A 19,224-nucleotide genomic window follows, 5' to 3' on the forward strand; every position below is an offset into this window, starting at 1 on the left:
TGAATTCTTAGTGATGTCGAACAAAATACACCTGAGGTAGATTTATAATAAGCTGAAGTGTAAAATGACACACCATAGGTTGAAAAATATCTACCTCTACAAGCATAAAATTAGATACCTGAGGTTGAAAAATAATTACCTGAAGTCGAACAAAATACACCTGAGGTTGATTTATAATAACCTGAAGTGTAAAATGACACACCTTAGGTTGTTGAATAAATACTTCCACAAGTGTAAAAAAATATACTTCAGGCTGAAACATATATACCTCTGGAGGTATATTTAAGGTATATTTGAGGTTGATTTTGAGGTATTCATTTGCACCCTTTTCAACCTTTACGACGTATTTAAACAACAACCTCCTTTATACCTTTAAAATATACCTCGTTTATACCTCATTTATACCTCGATTTTTTCATAAGGGAGGGTATAGTTTCTCTTTCAAATAGCCCATGGTCTAGTCCCATTCATTTAGCTAAAAAAAAAGAATGATGAATGGCGGGGATGCGGTAACTATCGAAAGTTAAATTCGGTCACTTTAGAGGATCGTTATCCCATACCGCATATTCAGGATTTTTCATCTGGCTCAGCTGGTAAAACTAGATTCTCAAAAATTGACCTAGTAAAAGCTTACCACCAGATCCCATTAGACGTGGATTCAAAATCTAAAAGTGTGGTAATAACACCTTTTGGTCTTTACGAATACAATTGCATGTGTTTTAGATTATCAAACGCAGCGCAAACTTTTCAAAGGTTTATTGATCAAATTCTACGCGGATTAGATTTTTGTTACGCATATTTAGATGACGTGTTAGTCGCTTCCGCAACTGAAAGTGAGCATATGTTGCAATTGGAACAAATTTTCGAGTTGTTGTACTCGTTCGGTATTATTTTAAACGTCGAAAAATGCGTGTTCGGCCAAATGGAGTTACAATTCTTGGGATTTCCTGTTAATACTCAAGGTATTTCACCTCTACCTGATAAAGTAACTGTTATTCAAAATTTTCCCTTGCCAAAGACTGTTGAGGAATTGCGCCATTTCTTAGCTATATTAAATTTCTATCATAGAATTTTAAAAAACGCTGCTACTATTCAGGCCCCCCCTACACGATCTTTGTAAAACTAAGAAAAAAGGGATAAAACTCCGATCACTTGGTCAGAGGCAAACGTTAAAGCTTTCGACGCTTGTAAAGAATCCGTTGCGAATGCGATAACATTAGCGCATCCGATAGTCAATGCGGAAATTACATTAATGGTAGACGCTTCAGATATTGGCATTGGAGCAGTTTTGCAACAGATTGATAACGATATTGTACAACCATTAGCGTTTTTTTCACGCAAACTTACAACTACCGAACGTAACTATAGTACATATGATCGTGAGTTACTTGCAATTTATAGCTCTATAAGGGCATTTTAAACATATGTTAGAAGGACGAAAATTTTGCGTTTATACTGATTACAAGCCATTGACATACGCGTTTTGTAAGAATAATGGTAATAACTCGCCTCAACAAGTAAGAGACCTCGAATACATTTCTCGATTTACTACAGATATACGTTTCATTTTGGGAAACGAAAATTTAGTGGCAGACACACTTTCCAGAGTGTCTGAAATTCATATATCTGATAATATTAATTATGGGGAAATGGCACGTGCACAGTCTTCTGGGGATGAGTTGCATGAGGCTAGGAGATCAGAGGTTTTGAAGCTCAAACCTTTCGTATTAACGCCAGATGGTTTAGAACTATGATGTGACACGTCCACTGGCAAGGTACGCCCTTACGTACCTCAAACATTTCGAAAAGTAGTTTTCGAAAATCTTCATAACTTATCTCATCCAGGAGTGCAGGCAACTGTTGACTTGATCCGACAAAGATTTGTCTGGCATTCCTTAAAAAAAGACGTCTCAGAGTGGACAAAATCCTGCTTGCAGTGTCAGAAGTCTAAGGTTCAACGACACACAAAGTCTGAACCTGGCTTTTATCCTCTTCCTCGATGTCGTTTCAGCCATGTCCACATAGATATAGTAGGTCCCCCACCTCCATCTAAAGGATACAGGTATTGTCTGACATGTGTTGACAGATATAGTCGATGGCCAGAAGCATTTCCAATGCCAGACCAGACAGCAAATACAGTGTCTGAGAATTTCTTTTTTGGGTGGATAGCTCGCTTCGGAGTACCAGATGTAATAGTGTCCGATCAAGGCACACAGTTCGAAGGCAATCTGTTCCAAGATTTGGCTCGATTTCTTGGGTGTGAAAAGAGACGGACCACAGCGTATAATCCCTCATCAAACGGAATCGTAGAACGATTTCACCGGCAACTCAAGACCGCTATCAAATGTCACTCTACTGACCGCTGGAGTGAAGTTCTACCAGTGATTCTTTTGGGCATTCGTTCCTGTTTGAAGCCTGATATCGGCGTTTCAATAGCGGAGTTAGTTTACGGTTGCTTTTTAAGACTGCCTGGAGAATTTTTTAGATGTCATACAACTGATTTACCACAGTATCATGATTTCTTATAAGTTTTACGGGAATATATGAACAGATTGCGTCCTGCTCCAACATCTCGCCACTGCCACAAAGACATTTTTGAGCATAAGGATTTATTATCGACAAATCATGTTTTTGTTAGACAAGACTGCGTGCGCAAGCCCTTACAGCAACCGTACGATGGACCTTATGAAGTATTACAGCTTAATGAAAAATTTTATAAGCTCAAAATTAAAGATAAAGAGGTCAACATAGGTATTAACCACCTAAAACCAGTTTACATTTTGAGTGGAGTTGACAATGCAAGAGAACTCCGTTCAAAACGCACTGTCCATTTTTTATTACCTTAATGCTTGCATATCGTGTTATGGTTGCATGCACAATTTTATGGTTATAACTGCATACATGGTTACTGTTACATTGTTGTAATTTTTTTTTTTTCGTCTTTCAGACTGGAGGGGGAGTACCTGTGGCGTTGCGGTCTGAAATGCAAAGTCCGAACTACGAATCTCTGACGTTGGACTACGTCGCTTGCAGCCGATAATTGACGTAAACCTCATACCTGAATGGAGATATGCGTGAAGGGCGAAATCAGCAAAATGCGCACAGTATGTTTTGGATATAACTTGGCCGCCTCCCCACAGCTTGCTCTCTCTCCCCATCGGTTCTAGTTAGCAGTCCGGCATGTTCTCGCCGGTTACCTTTTCGCAGTTTTTTTCTATGCTGCTTCAATGTTAAAGTGGTTAAGTTTTATGTATGTTAGAATGTTTTAGTTAAATTTACAAGCTTCGTAAATGTTAATAAAGATAGTTATTTATTTAAACTTAGTGTTATTTATGAAGAAACCTATAATCCGTTCTCGGAATTATTTTCATGTGGAAGGCTTTTCTAGAGTTAGATTTCTTTTTAGAGTTTAAGTGGGGACTCTAACAAAGATACCAAACAACCCACAAAGTTATGGATTTGTACACTTCGGCCTCATCTGCTTCGCTTTCATATAGAATAGGCAAGAAACTTAAGAACCAGTGTGTTTTATAAAAATCGGGCAAATTGAGTACTTTACTTTTTTGATTTTGTCGAAATTTTCGGGATATGTGTAAAGCTAACAGATACGCGTCTTTTTCTCAAAACGTTTGGGGTCAAAGTTAAAGAGCCTTTTGAATTTTGAGGAAAATACATGGATTTACAGGCTGCAATATTATTTGCGAAATGAGTGAACAACTGTGCTGAGCATTATTATTTTGTATTTTACTACTTCCACATTAGCAAAAGACATTCATAGACATTAAAGATCGAAAGTCATTCTTTGAAATAAGGCTAATTTCTTAGATTTTAAAAGTCATATCAGTTCAAAGTCATGTCATATTCTGTTCTTAAATCCACTAACAGAAGTAACTATGTTTCTTGATTTTCAAACCTTTCCATGATTATCGGTGTAGGAGAGTCTTTGTAATAATTTGTTGCAATAAAACAGTACTTCAGTTGGTAAAAATTAATTTCTTTTCATTATTCCTATATATCCGGTTTTATCAAACCAGGTAGAATAAAACAGATAACTGCCATAAAATAATCAATTTATCCTCTAAAATATAGTTCTTTTAGAAATTGAACTAACGGATTAATGTATCATTCAAGTAAAATGTTAAACAAATTTATTCACAAAACAGCTTAGAAAAATACTTTATGGACCAGGTTTTGGAAGACACACAGCGTGCTTTAAATGGAAGTGGTTAAAATGAAAGAGCAAATCAGGCATAAAAAAAGGTATCAACTCAAAGGAACATTGAATTGCTAACATTATCGAAAACCACTAGAGGGAGCTGCAAATTATACGTTTCTAAGCTCGAAAAGGTGAACCATATCATGCTATGTGGATCTCCAGTCGGATGTTATGTGGAGTCGATGTTATGTGGATCTCCAGGCGTCTAGAAAGAATCTTCTGTAAAAACATTGGCCGTAAATGAATACTACTAAAATAAAATAATGTTTTTATTTTATTTATAATACGTACAACTATAAACCACTATATCCTCTCCACTTTTTGTACACTTGCTTTGTACTTTCATTTTGGCAACATTATTTTGAAACACCCGGTTTATACATAAATCAATCCAAAAATAAAATCGCTTAAAAATGTAGATTTGTTGCACTTAAAATAATTTTTCGAGTATAAAATTTGTTACTTGGTAAATTGTTTTATAGTAATTTTAATTATCTGATGTTTCTGATAAGATTCGTTAGAGCAGTGTTCCCCAGCCTTTTTATCACAGCTCAACGTTTACTTATTTTACCGGGCGTTGATTGTTAAGATTTTAGATTATTTTGTTTTATTAATTTTAATTTAATTGTGTTTAAATATGCCTTCAAAATGAAATAAAGTTACACTAAAAAATAAATACAAAGTGATTTAACATTTTAACTTACTAGAACGTTAAATCAAAGAGAGCTTGTTTCTTTGCAATGAGACTGTTCCATCTGGGCGGTAATCGGAGACAATGACGCCCGAAGTGTGTTGATTATGTCCAGTTCATTCCGTTGCTTTGTTTTGGTTTCTGTTACTGCGGAAAACCCCACTTCACACAGATAGGTTGTCAGAAATGGCAATAGAGATTTAAGTGCTGTGGTGGCAATCTCGGGGTATTCTGCCATGACTTTAATCCAGAACACTGGCAGAGTTGTTGTCTCGGAAGTAGTTTTAAGGCCGACATAATTTGCAATCTCCAACAGTTGATCTTCTTCTTGCACAGACATACTAGATTCGTCCGCTTTGTTGACAAATGGGTAGCAGATCCATTCCTTACCACTTATCAGATATTTTTAATTTGGGGTATAAACCTAGGAATTTAAACTCAGTTTCAATGAAATGGGCGGCCCGGTACCATTTGATTCACGGACCGGGAGTTGGGGAACACTGCGTTAGAGTAAAAAAAAATTTAATGGTAAAATGTGAAAATAATTACCTTCTCTTTTCATTCCCATTGAAAGGCATTTTTGATACCGACAATACTGACATCGATTTCTTTGTCTTTTATCAATAAGGCAGTTTCTTTCTTCTCTACAGGCATAAGAAAGATCTTTTCTTACAGTCCTTTTGAAGAAACCTTTACACCCTTCACAGCTAAAGAAAAGAAGGATTAAAAATCACATTTTCCCCCTCTATTTAAAACATTTAAGAATAATTCTAGGAACTGCATAGTTAGCAAAACATAATCTCTCTTATAAGAAAAATATATTTTCTAACCAAATTTTAGTGAAATAAGCTAAAAATTTAGTACACATAGACTCAACTGCAAAAAAATAGAGACTCAAATTTCACGAAATTTTCTTCATTTTTGATGAAACCGTTTCCTGATATATGCTTCGAGCGAATATTTCGTCAAAGTAACGAAACAACTATCGTCAGTTTTCAAGGAAATGAATTTTGTCAACAGTAAAGAAATATTTCATCATTCATTTTTCCAAAATAAATAAATAAACTCGTAGTGCCTAATCTAATTTTCCTAATTATTTAACTTTTAATACAGATCTTTTTTTCTCTGTGACCTTAAAATGTACAAATCTAAATTTTTTTTGTGACCTTAATAGTAATCTGTGAGTTCTTAGAGCATTTGTAACATTTATACATTATTTCTTCGTACGACTTCGAATGTTTTGTCTTATAATAGGCAAAAAAGAAAGAAAAAAAATGGTTCAATAGAATTTTTTAAGTTTCAGAAAAATAATAACTAGGAGCCTGCCTAAATAATTGTTTAGTGCATAAAACAAAGTCACCGAGAATAACTTTTATTTTATGGATAGAATTTTCATGAACTAAGTGCCGATGACAATGGTTCATAGGACAATCTCAAATATATTAAGTCACAGCATCAATCTCTTATCCACGGATTTCCTCTAGCCGGAATCTGCAAAATAGGGTCTAGTTTAGTGTGGACAACGGTTTTCACCCCTTAATGTTGGCTTCCGTTTTTACGTATTTCCTCATATCTCGGGAACTTTTTAAGAAAATTGAAAATGTTTTTTTTACACAATTATGAATTTAGTTTGTCTAAAGATAATTCGACGTAAAAAATCATTTTTAATAGTTTATTATTATTTTTTATTAATGAGATTCAAAAACATTTTGAATTGTAAGGTATACAAATTTTTACATCATTTTAAACTATGTACTAACTTTAAGTGACAAAATACGAAATCGGACGAATAGTTCTGAGAAATTGAACTTTAAAGCTCTTTTGAAATTTAAAAACTCAGAAACTATTCAGCCGATTTCGCTCAAATTTTGTATTCTGTCATTTAAAATTAAATAGTTTAAAATAGTGTAAAAAATTTTGTACCTGTTAATAGAGTATTGAAAAATAATTTAAAGAAATACTAAATATTATTTTTTAGTTATCTTTGGATAAACAAATGCTATAAATGAGTGTAAAGAAACTTCTCCAGATATTCAGATAAAGGGGGCCCAATTTCAACAACCAAAGCTATTGGAACCATGTTTACCCGTAAAATCAAAATCCGTTGAAAAGAAGATAGATTTTCACAGATAACGTATGTTTTTTATGTTATCACTAATTAATTAGCATATTTGAAATAATTTTCATTAAGATTGGCTCATAGTTTGTGAAAATCGGATCATTAGAACAAAATCTATTTAAGATTGATATTTTGAGTTCATTTATTTATTTCAAATGGTATGCTAAGAAATGTAACGAATTATGAAGCAAACAAATGTCTTTTACAAGCCCGTCTTATCTACATTACGCGCGAACCCGTATAATTACTTACTAAGTCACAAATACGTTTTTTTTTTCTGTTACCTTAGCCTATAGTTATATCAAGGCATAACTCATCCGGGACAAAAAATCTATGCTGAGAAAATAACTGTTATTCATATAATATTGTTTGTTTAACTCATTGCAGTATAATTTTTGGCAAAAAATTAACCTTTATTATTTATTTAAAAAAATTACAAATTAGATCAATTTTTAAAATAAGCCATGTTTGAAATTAAACATATCAGACTTATTTTATGAGAAATTTACTGATCTACATTTTTCAGTAGTAGTCTTAAAAAATAACCTCTGAAAATACTCTATCCAGGTTATTTGACATGATCTCGTCGTTGGAGAAAAACATGATATCAAGACATTATAAAAGCGGGAGAAAAAAAGCTTTTTCAATAAATATTTTCCGAACTGAAACCATAACAACCACGTTTATTAAATAAAGGAAAAAAATTATATTTTTATTCTCGTTTAAGAAATATTTCGTTTAAATATATATTGTAATTTGAATTAATATTATATTATATTTCTAGGTTATGTAGGATTCAACTTCTAAAACACTATTATTCTCTGAATAATGAAATGATACGTACGTTGTTTAACGTACATCACGCCAACATTGACATCATCTTTCGATCCTTTTTATCGTTTTCTAACTCCCTAGAAAACGGTAGTATGTTTTATGTAGATTTATAACAATTGTTTTATTATAAAAACATGGAATTAACAGAAATCTAAGCTGTCGTAGATGATTAATGGCACGCATTCACAGGGAGCTGAAAAATGTATCAAAATTCTAATTAACAGATTTTTTGTAACTAAGCACCAATTTTTGGTTCAAAGAGTTGAATTCATGTATGCTACTTAATTTGAGCTAATTATTAATTAAGTTACGAAATGAATTGTGATGCCACATTTGGCATTACATATGTATTTCTTATCTTTTTTAAAATATCCTTCATTACTTAAGCTTATTTTATTAATAGAAGGATTATATTTAAAATAAATCAAAAACTTAATCTTTTTAAACGAACATAAAATATTTATTTCTTCTCTTCCAGATCAATGTAACGGATACTTTCTTTTTATTTCATTATTATGCAGACATATTAATTCACTGTCGCCTCTAATCGAAAACAAAAATCTATTTATAACTTTTTATTCTAATTTCTAACCGCAAAAATGTTTCAGTTGCATGGTTGTAATAATTCTCATAAATTTGTTGGCGACTCATGATCGCCAAGGTATTATTTGAACTCTATATTGATAATGCTGGTTGGCTTTGTTTTGGCTATGTTATATTTTGATAATTCGCCAATTTTGGATCTCCTAACCATGCTTCTGTGTCCGTTGGGAACAAATTACACGTACTTTTTAATTTGGCTTTTGATTAGGCAGGTTGTGGGGGATTTGTCTCCCATGGCCTGTCCTTATTAATATTATTATGCAAAAATTGATACAACTGAAATTCTTATGGATAATATGTATATTTGGTACCTCGAGCTCTACAAATACATAAAATAAAAGCCTTTTTATTAATTCTAATCCGGCTCAACTATTATTTTCATCACCCTTCTGTTTTCATCGCAATCTTCAATTTGTCATTACTATCTTCAACTTAATCCACTATACCATAATATACAAACACCCACACCTTAATATTCCACCATCTCAACATATAAATGGCACCCCTGAATCTTCTTCTTCTCCATATGAATGTACATATGTTGCTTGGCTTTTTCACAAACAATTTGAATTCTTGATTATCAAAATATGTGGGTTAGCCTCAATTTGAAAAATAAGGTAATAATAGTTTAGTCAAGAGAGCAATCGAAAGTTTAGGCTCTTTTATTTAAATTTTTTCATATTTCGCGGGTTTAATATATGTAACTGCAAACTCAGCATGAATCAAACTTGTTCGGCAGAAAAAATAAAAGATGAGATCATGTAATATAAGAAAAATGAGTTAGCTATCATTATGATTAAAGAAATTGATAGTCCAATTTAGAATTCCTCATTGGATACAATCCTCTTAAGCAGTTAGGTATTTTTGTTAATTACTATTTTCCGAACACATACAGTTTATTCAGTACCTACACATTAAAAATATACTGTTCTTTTCTTTCTAATTTAAGAAGGAAGGTCTCCAGTGATAGAAATTTTAATAATCCAATAAATTATTCTATTTATTGGGAATTCATGTCACAGGCTTATTAACTAATCCGGCTGATTGGAAAAGTCTCCAGTATTTTCTACTTAGAATGATACTATTTAGGCTTATTGGAATTTGCTCACATACCTTCAGGCTAATTTGAAAAAAACTTTCATTGCTCAATTAACCTGATATATTTCAAACAGATAATAAGCCCAAAGTAAAGAAGATTTTTTGTAATGAGTCTTTTTAAAAGTTTATTAAAGCAAATTTATTCCGATTGAGTAATTCTTCACATATTTTCTTATTGGTCTATAAGCTTAAAGCGGGGCCGTGATAGCCTAGTTGGTAGGGCGATGATCTCATGTTCGTGAGAACGCGAGTTCGAATCTAGACTGCCGAGGAATCCCCGTGTATTAATGGTGACTGGTACACGTTAAATCTGTTAAGGTCACAAAGTTCCCATAACAAATCAATACTTCCGTTGGGTACTGATCCAGGAGTTCCCTTGTCTTCCGGATTCAGTTCAAAATTTCAAGGCTAAGAAGTTAAACATTAGTAATCGTAAACCCAAAAATTGGGTCGGCTGTTCAACGATGGTCATAAAATAAGCTTAAAGGAGCATCATTTTTACTTTAGGTCATTCATTCGATTATGAGGATCTGGAAACAGTTTTGGAATACTTCATGTTTTGAGCAGAATAACAATCGAATGTGTGAAAAGTTTAAAATTATGCGAGATACATTAAAATGATTTTGTTATTCCACATAAATGTAAAATTATCTAGAAAATGATGCTTTTTTGAAAAAAGTAGGTTTTAAATAATAATAAAGTCACTTAAAATAAATTCCTAAACAGAACACACTATAATTATGTTGATAAATCATTATAAATTTTGATATTCCGTTAATTTAAAAAAAAAAAAAAAAACTACTATATTTTCTTTATTAAAACTCATTTTAAGGGATTTTGCCTTTATATTTCTTTCTTTGATAGTTAAGCCAGTAAGTATTGGCAGAAAAATAATTATTAAATCATAATTAAGAGCAGAGATTTCTGTGTGACTAAAGTAACAAATTAGATGGGGATTGATATCTTGGAAAATCTAATTGCATTTTATTTGAAAAGGGAATTTCTCATATGTTAAAAGGAAAATAATAGCAATAATGCAATAGTATACTTTTTGATACAAGTCTTCCAAAAGTTTGATTTAACGAAATAATTTACGTATTTTATGACCTTTATTGGCCGTTGTAACAGAATATGGCGGTAATTCCTTTTTGAAAATGATCATGAAACTGGAAGATTGTTGAAAAGCATTCTGTGTGAGCTCTTCGGATTATAAGAATTACATATTTCATATCTGGTATACAGATAGATGAAATTTAATACTCAGAAATTAAGAATTCAAGGAAGTTAAATATCATATGTTGAAATACTTGAATGCAGCAATAAATATGTTTCATTTTTTTTATTCAATTGCTCATAATTCATCTCCAGTTGCGTTTCGTTATTGATACTATTTTTTTTTTAAATTAAAATTTAGCATTTCTTTTAAACTTTTCCTGATATTTTATTTTAAATGTATATTATACAAGCTTTACTAACACATTAATAATATTTAAATATGTGGCAAAAATTAGTAACATTTAAACGTTTATAGAAACGCGACTGACAAAAGTGATGTAAAAATGTTATTCACAATATTAACTTGTCTGAATTAATTATTAGTAACAGCTAAAAATAATACCTTTTTGTTACAGCTACATAAATAATGATTGTTTGTACCATAAATACTCACGAATGGAAAACAATATAACCTCAATATTAATCAAACCAAAAATTCAATCGGCACTAAGTTCAAATATCCATTTTTAGAAATACTATAAATTTCAAGAAATTCCCTTCTGAAATTATCATAAAAAATCAATATAAGAGCAGAAATCTAACTTTGTTTCTTTGGCTTAAAGAAATATTTAAGGTAACAAAACATTAATTTTTATTTCAATTGCTCACATTTCGTCAATTGAGGTACTTACAGGGTAGATTTGTTGGCTATTTCAGAGGTAAGCCACAGTATGGACGCCGTGCACGAGACTTCTTGAAGCATGACCCCTTCATAGTCCAGTCGACAAACAACAAATGCTTAATTGGATCTATTTCAGTTTAGGTAGCTGAAACTTGCGCATTGACAGAAAAAAGAGAAACCCTGGAAATTTTTGAGAGAAAATTGAAAGAAGCACGTTTGGAAATGTTCAAGAAAATGAACAAATATAGAATATTTCTCGAAAGAACCGGAATTTTATTAACATCAAATTCCAATTAGTTCTAATGACGCTATAAAAGAAAGGTGACTTTGATAAAGGCACTTGAAAACCCAAACTTAAGTGGTTGAACTCTCTTTAGTGTAATCATTAAAAATAACTAGATGGAAAGATAAGTGGCCTCAAATTCTGTCCCGCCATAAAGAAAGGAGTTACTATGGAACAGATTGATTGTAATATCAGAAGACTTTCCTGATTCTACAAATGAAGAATGAGATTTTTCAATAAGCCTACAACATAAACAGTCTTGTTAAGTACACAAAGATAGAGATGAAAATACCTGTAAACTCCATAATGCTTCCCAGATGCTCGATCTCCACATATAGAACAGAGATGTTTACATCCACTTAAGGGATGATTCGGTGGATATTTGGGCTGAAAAATAAAATAGCTTTTTGTACAACTGTTTTAATGATACAGTTTAAATTAATAAAAATTCGTCCCTACTCTGATGCGTTTTCTTAAGGATAAGTGCCTTAAAAAATGAAATCGTAAAAAGAATCGTTTAGCTAGATCAAAGCATCCGTACAACAAAAGAACAGCTCACACAAATAACGAGGTATGCACAAGCAACAGGCATTTTCTAACTGTTAGAGCTGGAAATTACCCATTATCTGAAAATTATTACTTTCTTCATTGGTAAATATAATTAATTACCGATAAATGTGATAAATTCTAAAAGATAAATAACAGATTTACTTAATAATTATTAATAATTACCTATTAATTACATTGACCGTAACATATACAATATACAGTCCCTGGCCAAATTATTAGACGCACTATAAGATTCTATTTAAAATCTTAATTATCAGGTGACAGCTTAATTGTTTTTACGGGACTGAAACCGGTTTCAATTGTTTACGCTCGTGTATCAATTGGTTAAATGAGACGATTGAATAAATTAGACCATATATTATATAAATATGTATTATATCAGGTATTATATTAGCATATTATAATAATTAGACCAAATTATTAGATGCTGTAGTTACATGTTTTGCACAAGTTTATATTTAAACACACATGTAATGGGCTTTTTATATTTGTATTTATTTTTAACGTATTGAATTACAATGTTAACCAATTATTACACGAAGGTAAACAAGTCGCGTAAAAACAATATGGCTGTATAGTATGACCTGATAATTAAGATAGAATCGTATAGTGCGTCTAATTATTTGGCCATGGTATAGTTCATATTTCGTGTACATCTTATGGAATATGGAGCGGCTAAAAATGTTAATTGTTGCCATATTCTTTCTGCATTATGTTAAGAAAAGATACGCTGGTAAAGTTGTTTTATTAGAGCGTCTTACGAAAATTGTATTATAAACATCATATAATTTACGTATTGCAGTTCCCTTCAAGTGTTTTCGTTTTAAAGAAAAATAAATAAACGATAACATAACATAAAAGTCATAACAAGAACATAAAAGTCATCTATAGTTTGTCTAAAGATAGGATCGTCTGCTGCCTATGGAGACAAAAAATAGCACATTTAAAATAGGGGAGCTCTGTCTTCCCTTTCTCTCGCCGACCAAAACCTGTCTTAAATATTAACCCAACACCCCTATTTGAAATAGTTAACCATAGACACCGCCACTACTCTAGACGAATGGCAAGGGGAGTTTTTACATAGACAAACTATAGAGTTTTAAAGTAATCTATCTGATAACTAATATAATGTACTAGCTTGAGGCAGGAAGTATAAAAAATAAACTTAGAGCACGAAACTGTTTTTCGGACTATCGTAAAGAAAAACTTGTTCTACACGTTTTTTAAATCGAACTTTAAATTTTAATGACAATACATGTTTAAAAAATATTTCTAAATTTGTAATTTTAAAACAGTTGTTGTAAGATGGCATCAACAATTGAAAGGCTGAAAAATGTAATAAGATTCGTGACATTTTATATATGATTAAATTTTGGCTCGCAGTTTCCTTTTATTTGTATAAAAAAGGTTAGTTCCATAGTGGCACGACTATGGTAATTCCTGTATAGAGATAAAGGAATTTCCATAGTCGTGATATTGCGAACAATATTTCATCTAGTGCCAGGTTGACAGAAATATCCGATACGAATTTCAATTACAAAATTAGAGAAGAATATATAAAATCATTTAATAAAGCTCATATCCTACTACAGTTTTTTATAACCGATCCAATTTTCGGCTACTTATATTCAACTTCGTAGCCTTGAAATTTTGAACCTAATCCAAAAAAATAAGGGATCAAGTATTGGGAGAAATTTTGCCTTCGTGGAGGACTTTTTGATGAAACAAACCCGCATTTGTGTTACACGGAGCGAAAAACCAAGAAAACATCCCCCTGTTAGCCTGACAGCAAGAGGAAATAACCCATGATCCGTCTACCACTGAGGATATTTGTGCACCGAAGATATTTAGCACTGTGGTCGGTGCGAGCAGGGTGCGGAATTCGTAACGACCAGCCATTGCTGCTATTCGAACCCGGTTCACCTCAATGGGAGGCGAACGCTCTATCCCCTTAACCACCACGAAAGTTGCCACCGAAAATTGACGTATCCTTATTATCCCCTGGGTCCGACGATAGCTCAGTTTCACATAAATTCTCGAAAAAAGTTCTCAAAAATCACAAAAGTTGGACTAAACACAATACTTTATTCACATAACTCATTTAGAGCAAAGCTCTTCTCTCACATCCGAGCTCTTCGGATTCATTGCACACACTGAATTTTCACAGATGGCGCTTCTGGGGTAAACATACCGCCGGGCGTTGAATGACGCAGCATTCAACAAAACACAAATAAAAACAAAACCATAAAAATACAAATATATAACAATAAAGCATAAACATATATATCAACATAATTTTTAATTAACATGAGGCAAAGTTACTAATTTAATTACTGGCCGTTATCACTAAAAATCTCAGAACATTCGCCTCTTCTGGATACAAATCTTTTAAAAGCAGCTAAAAATGCAGCTGTAGTTAAATCATTCACAATTTTAAAATGTACAACTTTTGTTGTGAAGCAAACAAAAACACAAATAAATATCTTTTTTACTTGCTTACTTCTACCAATAAAGCCCTTTACTACAAACGGTCCACAAAAGTCAAGTCCAGTTCGAGAGAAAGCTCTAGAAATGGTTACTCTAGCAGCTGGTAAGTCAGCCATTTGCTGTGGCTTAGTTCTAGAACTTACCTTTTTACACACAATACAATTAATAAAGACAATTTTTCCAACATTTCTTGCTGAAACAATCCAAAATTTTGATCTTATAAGCGATAATGTAGTTTCTGCACCTGCATGAAAATAAAGAATATGAAAATAATTAATCACTGTTAAAGTAAAATTATGTTTGGTAAGCAGAAATATTGGATGTTTTTGAGATGCACTTAAGTCACTGTTTTGAAGTCTGCCACCAACTGTAAGAATTCCATTTTGATCTAGAAAGGGACACAAATTTAAAAGTTTACTATTTTTAAGTATTAGTAAGCCTTTTCCCAAACACTGAATTTCAGTCACAAATGAAGTACGCTGAACGTTTCTCACAACACACAATAAAGCTTGGGAAAGTTCACTTGTTGTCAACGTTCCACGGGTAGGATGCAATGGATTCAAAGAATTATGCAATAATCTCTTGCACCAAGCCACAATTCTTAGAGGCTCAAATGTGTTAATTAGGGCACAAATTTCACTAACTACTGGTTTTCTCGAAGAAACAGTTCATCAGACTCTACAAATATATTATCTGTGCAATCATCTACTGACGATTGTCGTAGAAATAGAGAGCCACTCCACAAGTCACATGTTTTAAGTCTCAATGGATCGATACCTCTGGAAACGAGGTCGGCAGGGTTCTGTTTTGAGGTAACATGATGGATGCCACAGTTCACTCACAGTTAATTTTTGGATTATAGCGATTCTATTTGCAACAAAAGTCTTTAGGTCTCTACACTCTTTTCTCATAAACGCCAGAACGATGGTATTATCTGTCCAGTAACAAGTTTTAGAAACCTCTAGCTGAAGGGCACTTAATACTTTCCTCATTAGTTTCACCAACAGAACTGCTGTGCAGAGCTCTAGTCTAGGTATTGAGACACACTTCAGGGGAGCTACTCTGGATTTACTGATAAGTATACTTGTTTCTGAGTCAGCAAGAGAGTTGATGGATTTAGCATAGATTATTGCTCCATACGCCATTTCTGAGGCATCGGAAAATCCACGCAATTCTACGATGAGAAATTGTTCACTGAGAATTCATCTTAAGACACTGATTGAGTTCACTGCACTCTAGGAATTAAGAAAACTGTGCCATTCGGCCTTTTCTTTAACTGGAAGAGCATTACACCAATCCAATTTTAATAACCACAGTTTTTGTAAGAACAGCTTTAGCTCTAGTGATGATTGGTCCCAACAAACCAAGAGGATCAAAAATTTGTGCCATTTGAGAAAGCCCTGTTCGTTTAGTAAAAACCTCACTTTGGTCAATAATTACATTAAACACAAAACTGTTTTGTTGTGGTTTCCAAAGTACACCTAATGTTTCAGATTCATTAGTAAATGAGTAACTCGATTCATTAGTTTCATCACAGAGAAGGAATTTGTTATTAGCTGACCATTTATGACGCTCCATTCCTCCCTTTTCTAACAACGATATAAGCTGTTGTTGAATGTCTCTTGCTTGATTTAAACTCTCTGCACCGGTGACTATATCATCCATGTATACATCATATAACAAAACAGTTGATGCTAATAGAAAGTCTCTTCCTTCATCTCTGGCTAACTGCTGCACTGTCCTAGTTACCAAAAAGGGAGCACTTGTTGTGCCAGAGGTAACAGTACACAGTTTATACACTTTCACTGGATCATTAATCTCTGCCTTAAATAAAATTCTCAATAAATCTCTTCGGCTATGATCCACAAGTATCATGCGATACATCTTTTTGATGTCAGCAACAAATGCAAATTGATGCTTTCTAAACCTAAGCATGATGCACAATAAATCATCCTGAATTATACCTCCGTTGTACTGTAAACAATTTAATGATTTTCCAGTAGAAGTTAATGCACTTGCGTTAAACACAACTCTCACAGGGGTACTTTTGGATTCAGGTATAAACACGCAATGATGAGGAATATAATACTGCACATCTGGTTATTCAGACTCTTGTACTTCCTCCATATTGAGCCATATTTAAATACTTTAGCATAAATGCTTTGTAAAGTTCACAAAATTGAGGTTCTCTAGCAAAGCGATTCCATACCGAATTCAAACACTTTACAGCTTTTTTCTTAGATTCACCCAGACACGACGGATCTTCTCTAAAGGGCATTTTAACAACATATTTTCCACTCTCAGTTCTTGAATAATTTTCTAGAAAATGCTCTTCACAAATTTCAGCTTCTTTAGTTTTAGAAATTTCAGACTCTCTCTCTACATTTTCTACTTCCCAAAAAGTTTTTAATGTTTTTTCTAACTCAAAATTATCTGTAACGAGCCCACAATATATTTTATTTTCGTTTTTGGTCGGAAGACTCCCACTGACAATATACCCGAAAACGTTATTTTGCAATCTTAAATTTGTATCCTGACGGAAAATTTGATCCGATTTTAAGATTTCATAAAAGTGTTTTGCTCCTAACAACAAATCAATAGGACTCGGAATAAAGAATTTTTCATCTGCTAGTTTAATATTATTTAGCGATAGAATATTTACATTAAGAGGATTAGCTGGTGTAAGTTCTGTAATTTTAGGAATTACTAAAAAATTTAAGTTTAAATCAAAACTTCTATCTCTATTTAAAATGGTAGCATTAACTTTCAATTTTATGCTCAGAGACGTATTATTTATTCCCGATACAGTTATATTTGTACTTGACCTATTTAAATTAAGAGAATCGGCTAACCTTTTACTCATAAAATTAGAATTCGCTCCCACGTCTAATAATCCTCGAACTTCAAAACACTTATTTGATTCATCTTTAATCAAACAAACTAAAACTGTTTTTAATTCCTTTCCCATCGATGCAATACATTTTCCACAGACGACAGGCGTCTCATAAATTCACAGGCATCTGGAAAACTGGTGCCGAAGAATTCAAGGTCGATTGAATGTTTCTAATTTCATTACTCATTTGATTCGAAACTATTTCTTTATTTATTTTTTGCTCTGGCGGAAAGTGAAGAGAAATAATGATGCTTTTTTCTGCAAATACTACAAGAGATTTTGTTTCTACACTCACTTACTTTATGATTATTTAAACAGTTAACGCATAAATATTTCGATTTAACGAACTCAACTCTATCACTTACGGGCATATTTTTATAAATAGTACATTTATACAAAGGATGAATTTCATCACATAAAATACATTTAGTATTTTTTACATCCGTTAGAAACACTTTTGACATAGTTTTCGAATTATTTTTATAACTCATTCTAGCATTATCAACTATGTACACCAACGTGCCATTTTCTCTAAAAAATTGCTTTATGAGGTCATAGACGTTCCGTCAAATAATTTTGACTTCGTGATTATTGGGAAAATAATAATACTAAATGCTATCAACTCAAAACTCTATATTTACAATGAAAAAATATGCATTTTGCAATATCTCAGTTATACGCGTAATTCAACTTTCAAGTAACATCAGTGTGACTTCTGTTGTTGCAGATTAGATGACAAATAACTTATATTAGGTTGTAAGATGTTAGTTTAAGCAGGACTGTTAATTTTTTTTTGCTAGTTATTTATTGTTAGCTTGTTTTTTATGGTTATTAATTGTTTTCAGCATTAATTTTTAATTTTTTTATTAATATTGTTTATTATTTTGTTCATTTTTTGTGAATTTTAATTTAATTATTACATATGCTTCAAAGTGTAACAACAATTGTGAACGGTGGAGTGCCCAAAATATTGTTCGCCATCCTTGCCCTAGAACAGCGGTCGGCAAACTTATTAGCCAAAGAGCCAAATATGAACATTACAACAATTTTTAAAAAAGTTAGGAGCCAAATCTGCTTGTTTAGTAAACTTTTATTACATTAAATAAGTAGTACACTAAATAAAACTAAATTTCATACTTAATAAATATTTATTAATGCGAACAATGTGCTTGCATCTCCTTGGAAAGTTTGAGTAAGTCAGGTTTGTATGTTGTTTTTAATTTTAAGCCAATTTGTACCCCCACAACTTTAGAAAAAGTATGCGCGCATGCTTGTGGTACCTTTGTATCACACCGGAGTACGCCGAAAACATACGAACAATTTCAGCCGGTAACTTGTACATGGTTTGCGTTTACGTTTACGAAAATTAATAAAATTAAACTCGATGTTCGTTACGTATTTTTACAACAATATAAAATTCTAATTACCTATCTATCTTTTAACTTAAACAAAAAATTATACATGTTCTCGATTTATAGAAGAATTTTAATTTATCAAAATAAGATGTAATTTTTTTCTTACTAAGTTTTTTTT

The 19,224-nt window shown here is 32.4% G+C and overlaps 1 protein-coding gene across 2 annotated transcripts in view; it reads right to left on the minus strand.

Moving 5' to 3' along the window:
• Positions 1-19,224, minus strand: part of LOC107454254 (retinoid X receptor ultraspiracle) — a 150,790-nt gene that overhangs the window by 16,275 nt on the left and 115,291 nt on the right. For both annotated transcript variants that reach the window (XM_016071379.3, XM_016071378.3), the window contains exons 3-4: positions 12,034-12,128; positions 5,457-5,614 (exon numbers count right to left, since the gene is read on the minus strand). In XM_016071379.3, coding sequence (XP_015926865.1) covers positions 5,457-5,614; positions 12,034-12,128 — 253 coding nt within the window. The remainder of the gene's footprint in view (positions 1-5,456; positions 5,615-12,033; positions 12,129-19,224) is intronic.

This window comes from Parasteatoda tepidariorum, chromosome X1 (genome assembly GCF_043381705.1).
Source record: "Parasteatoda tepidariorum isolate YZ-2023 chromosome X1, CAS_Ptep_4.0, whole genome shotgun sequence".
In the NCBI taxonomy this organism is placed as follows: Eukaryota; Metazoa; Arthropoda; class Arachnida; order Araneae; family Theridiidae; genus Parasteatoda; species Parasteatoda tepidariorum.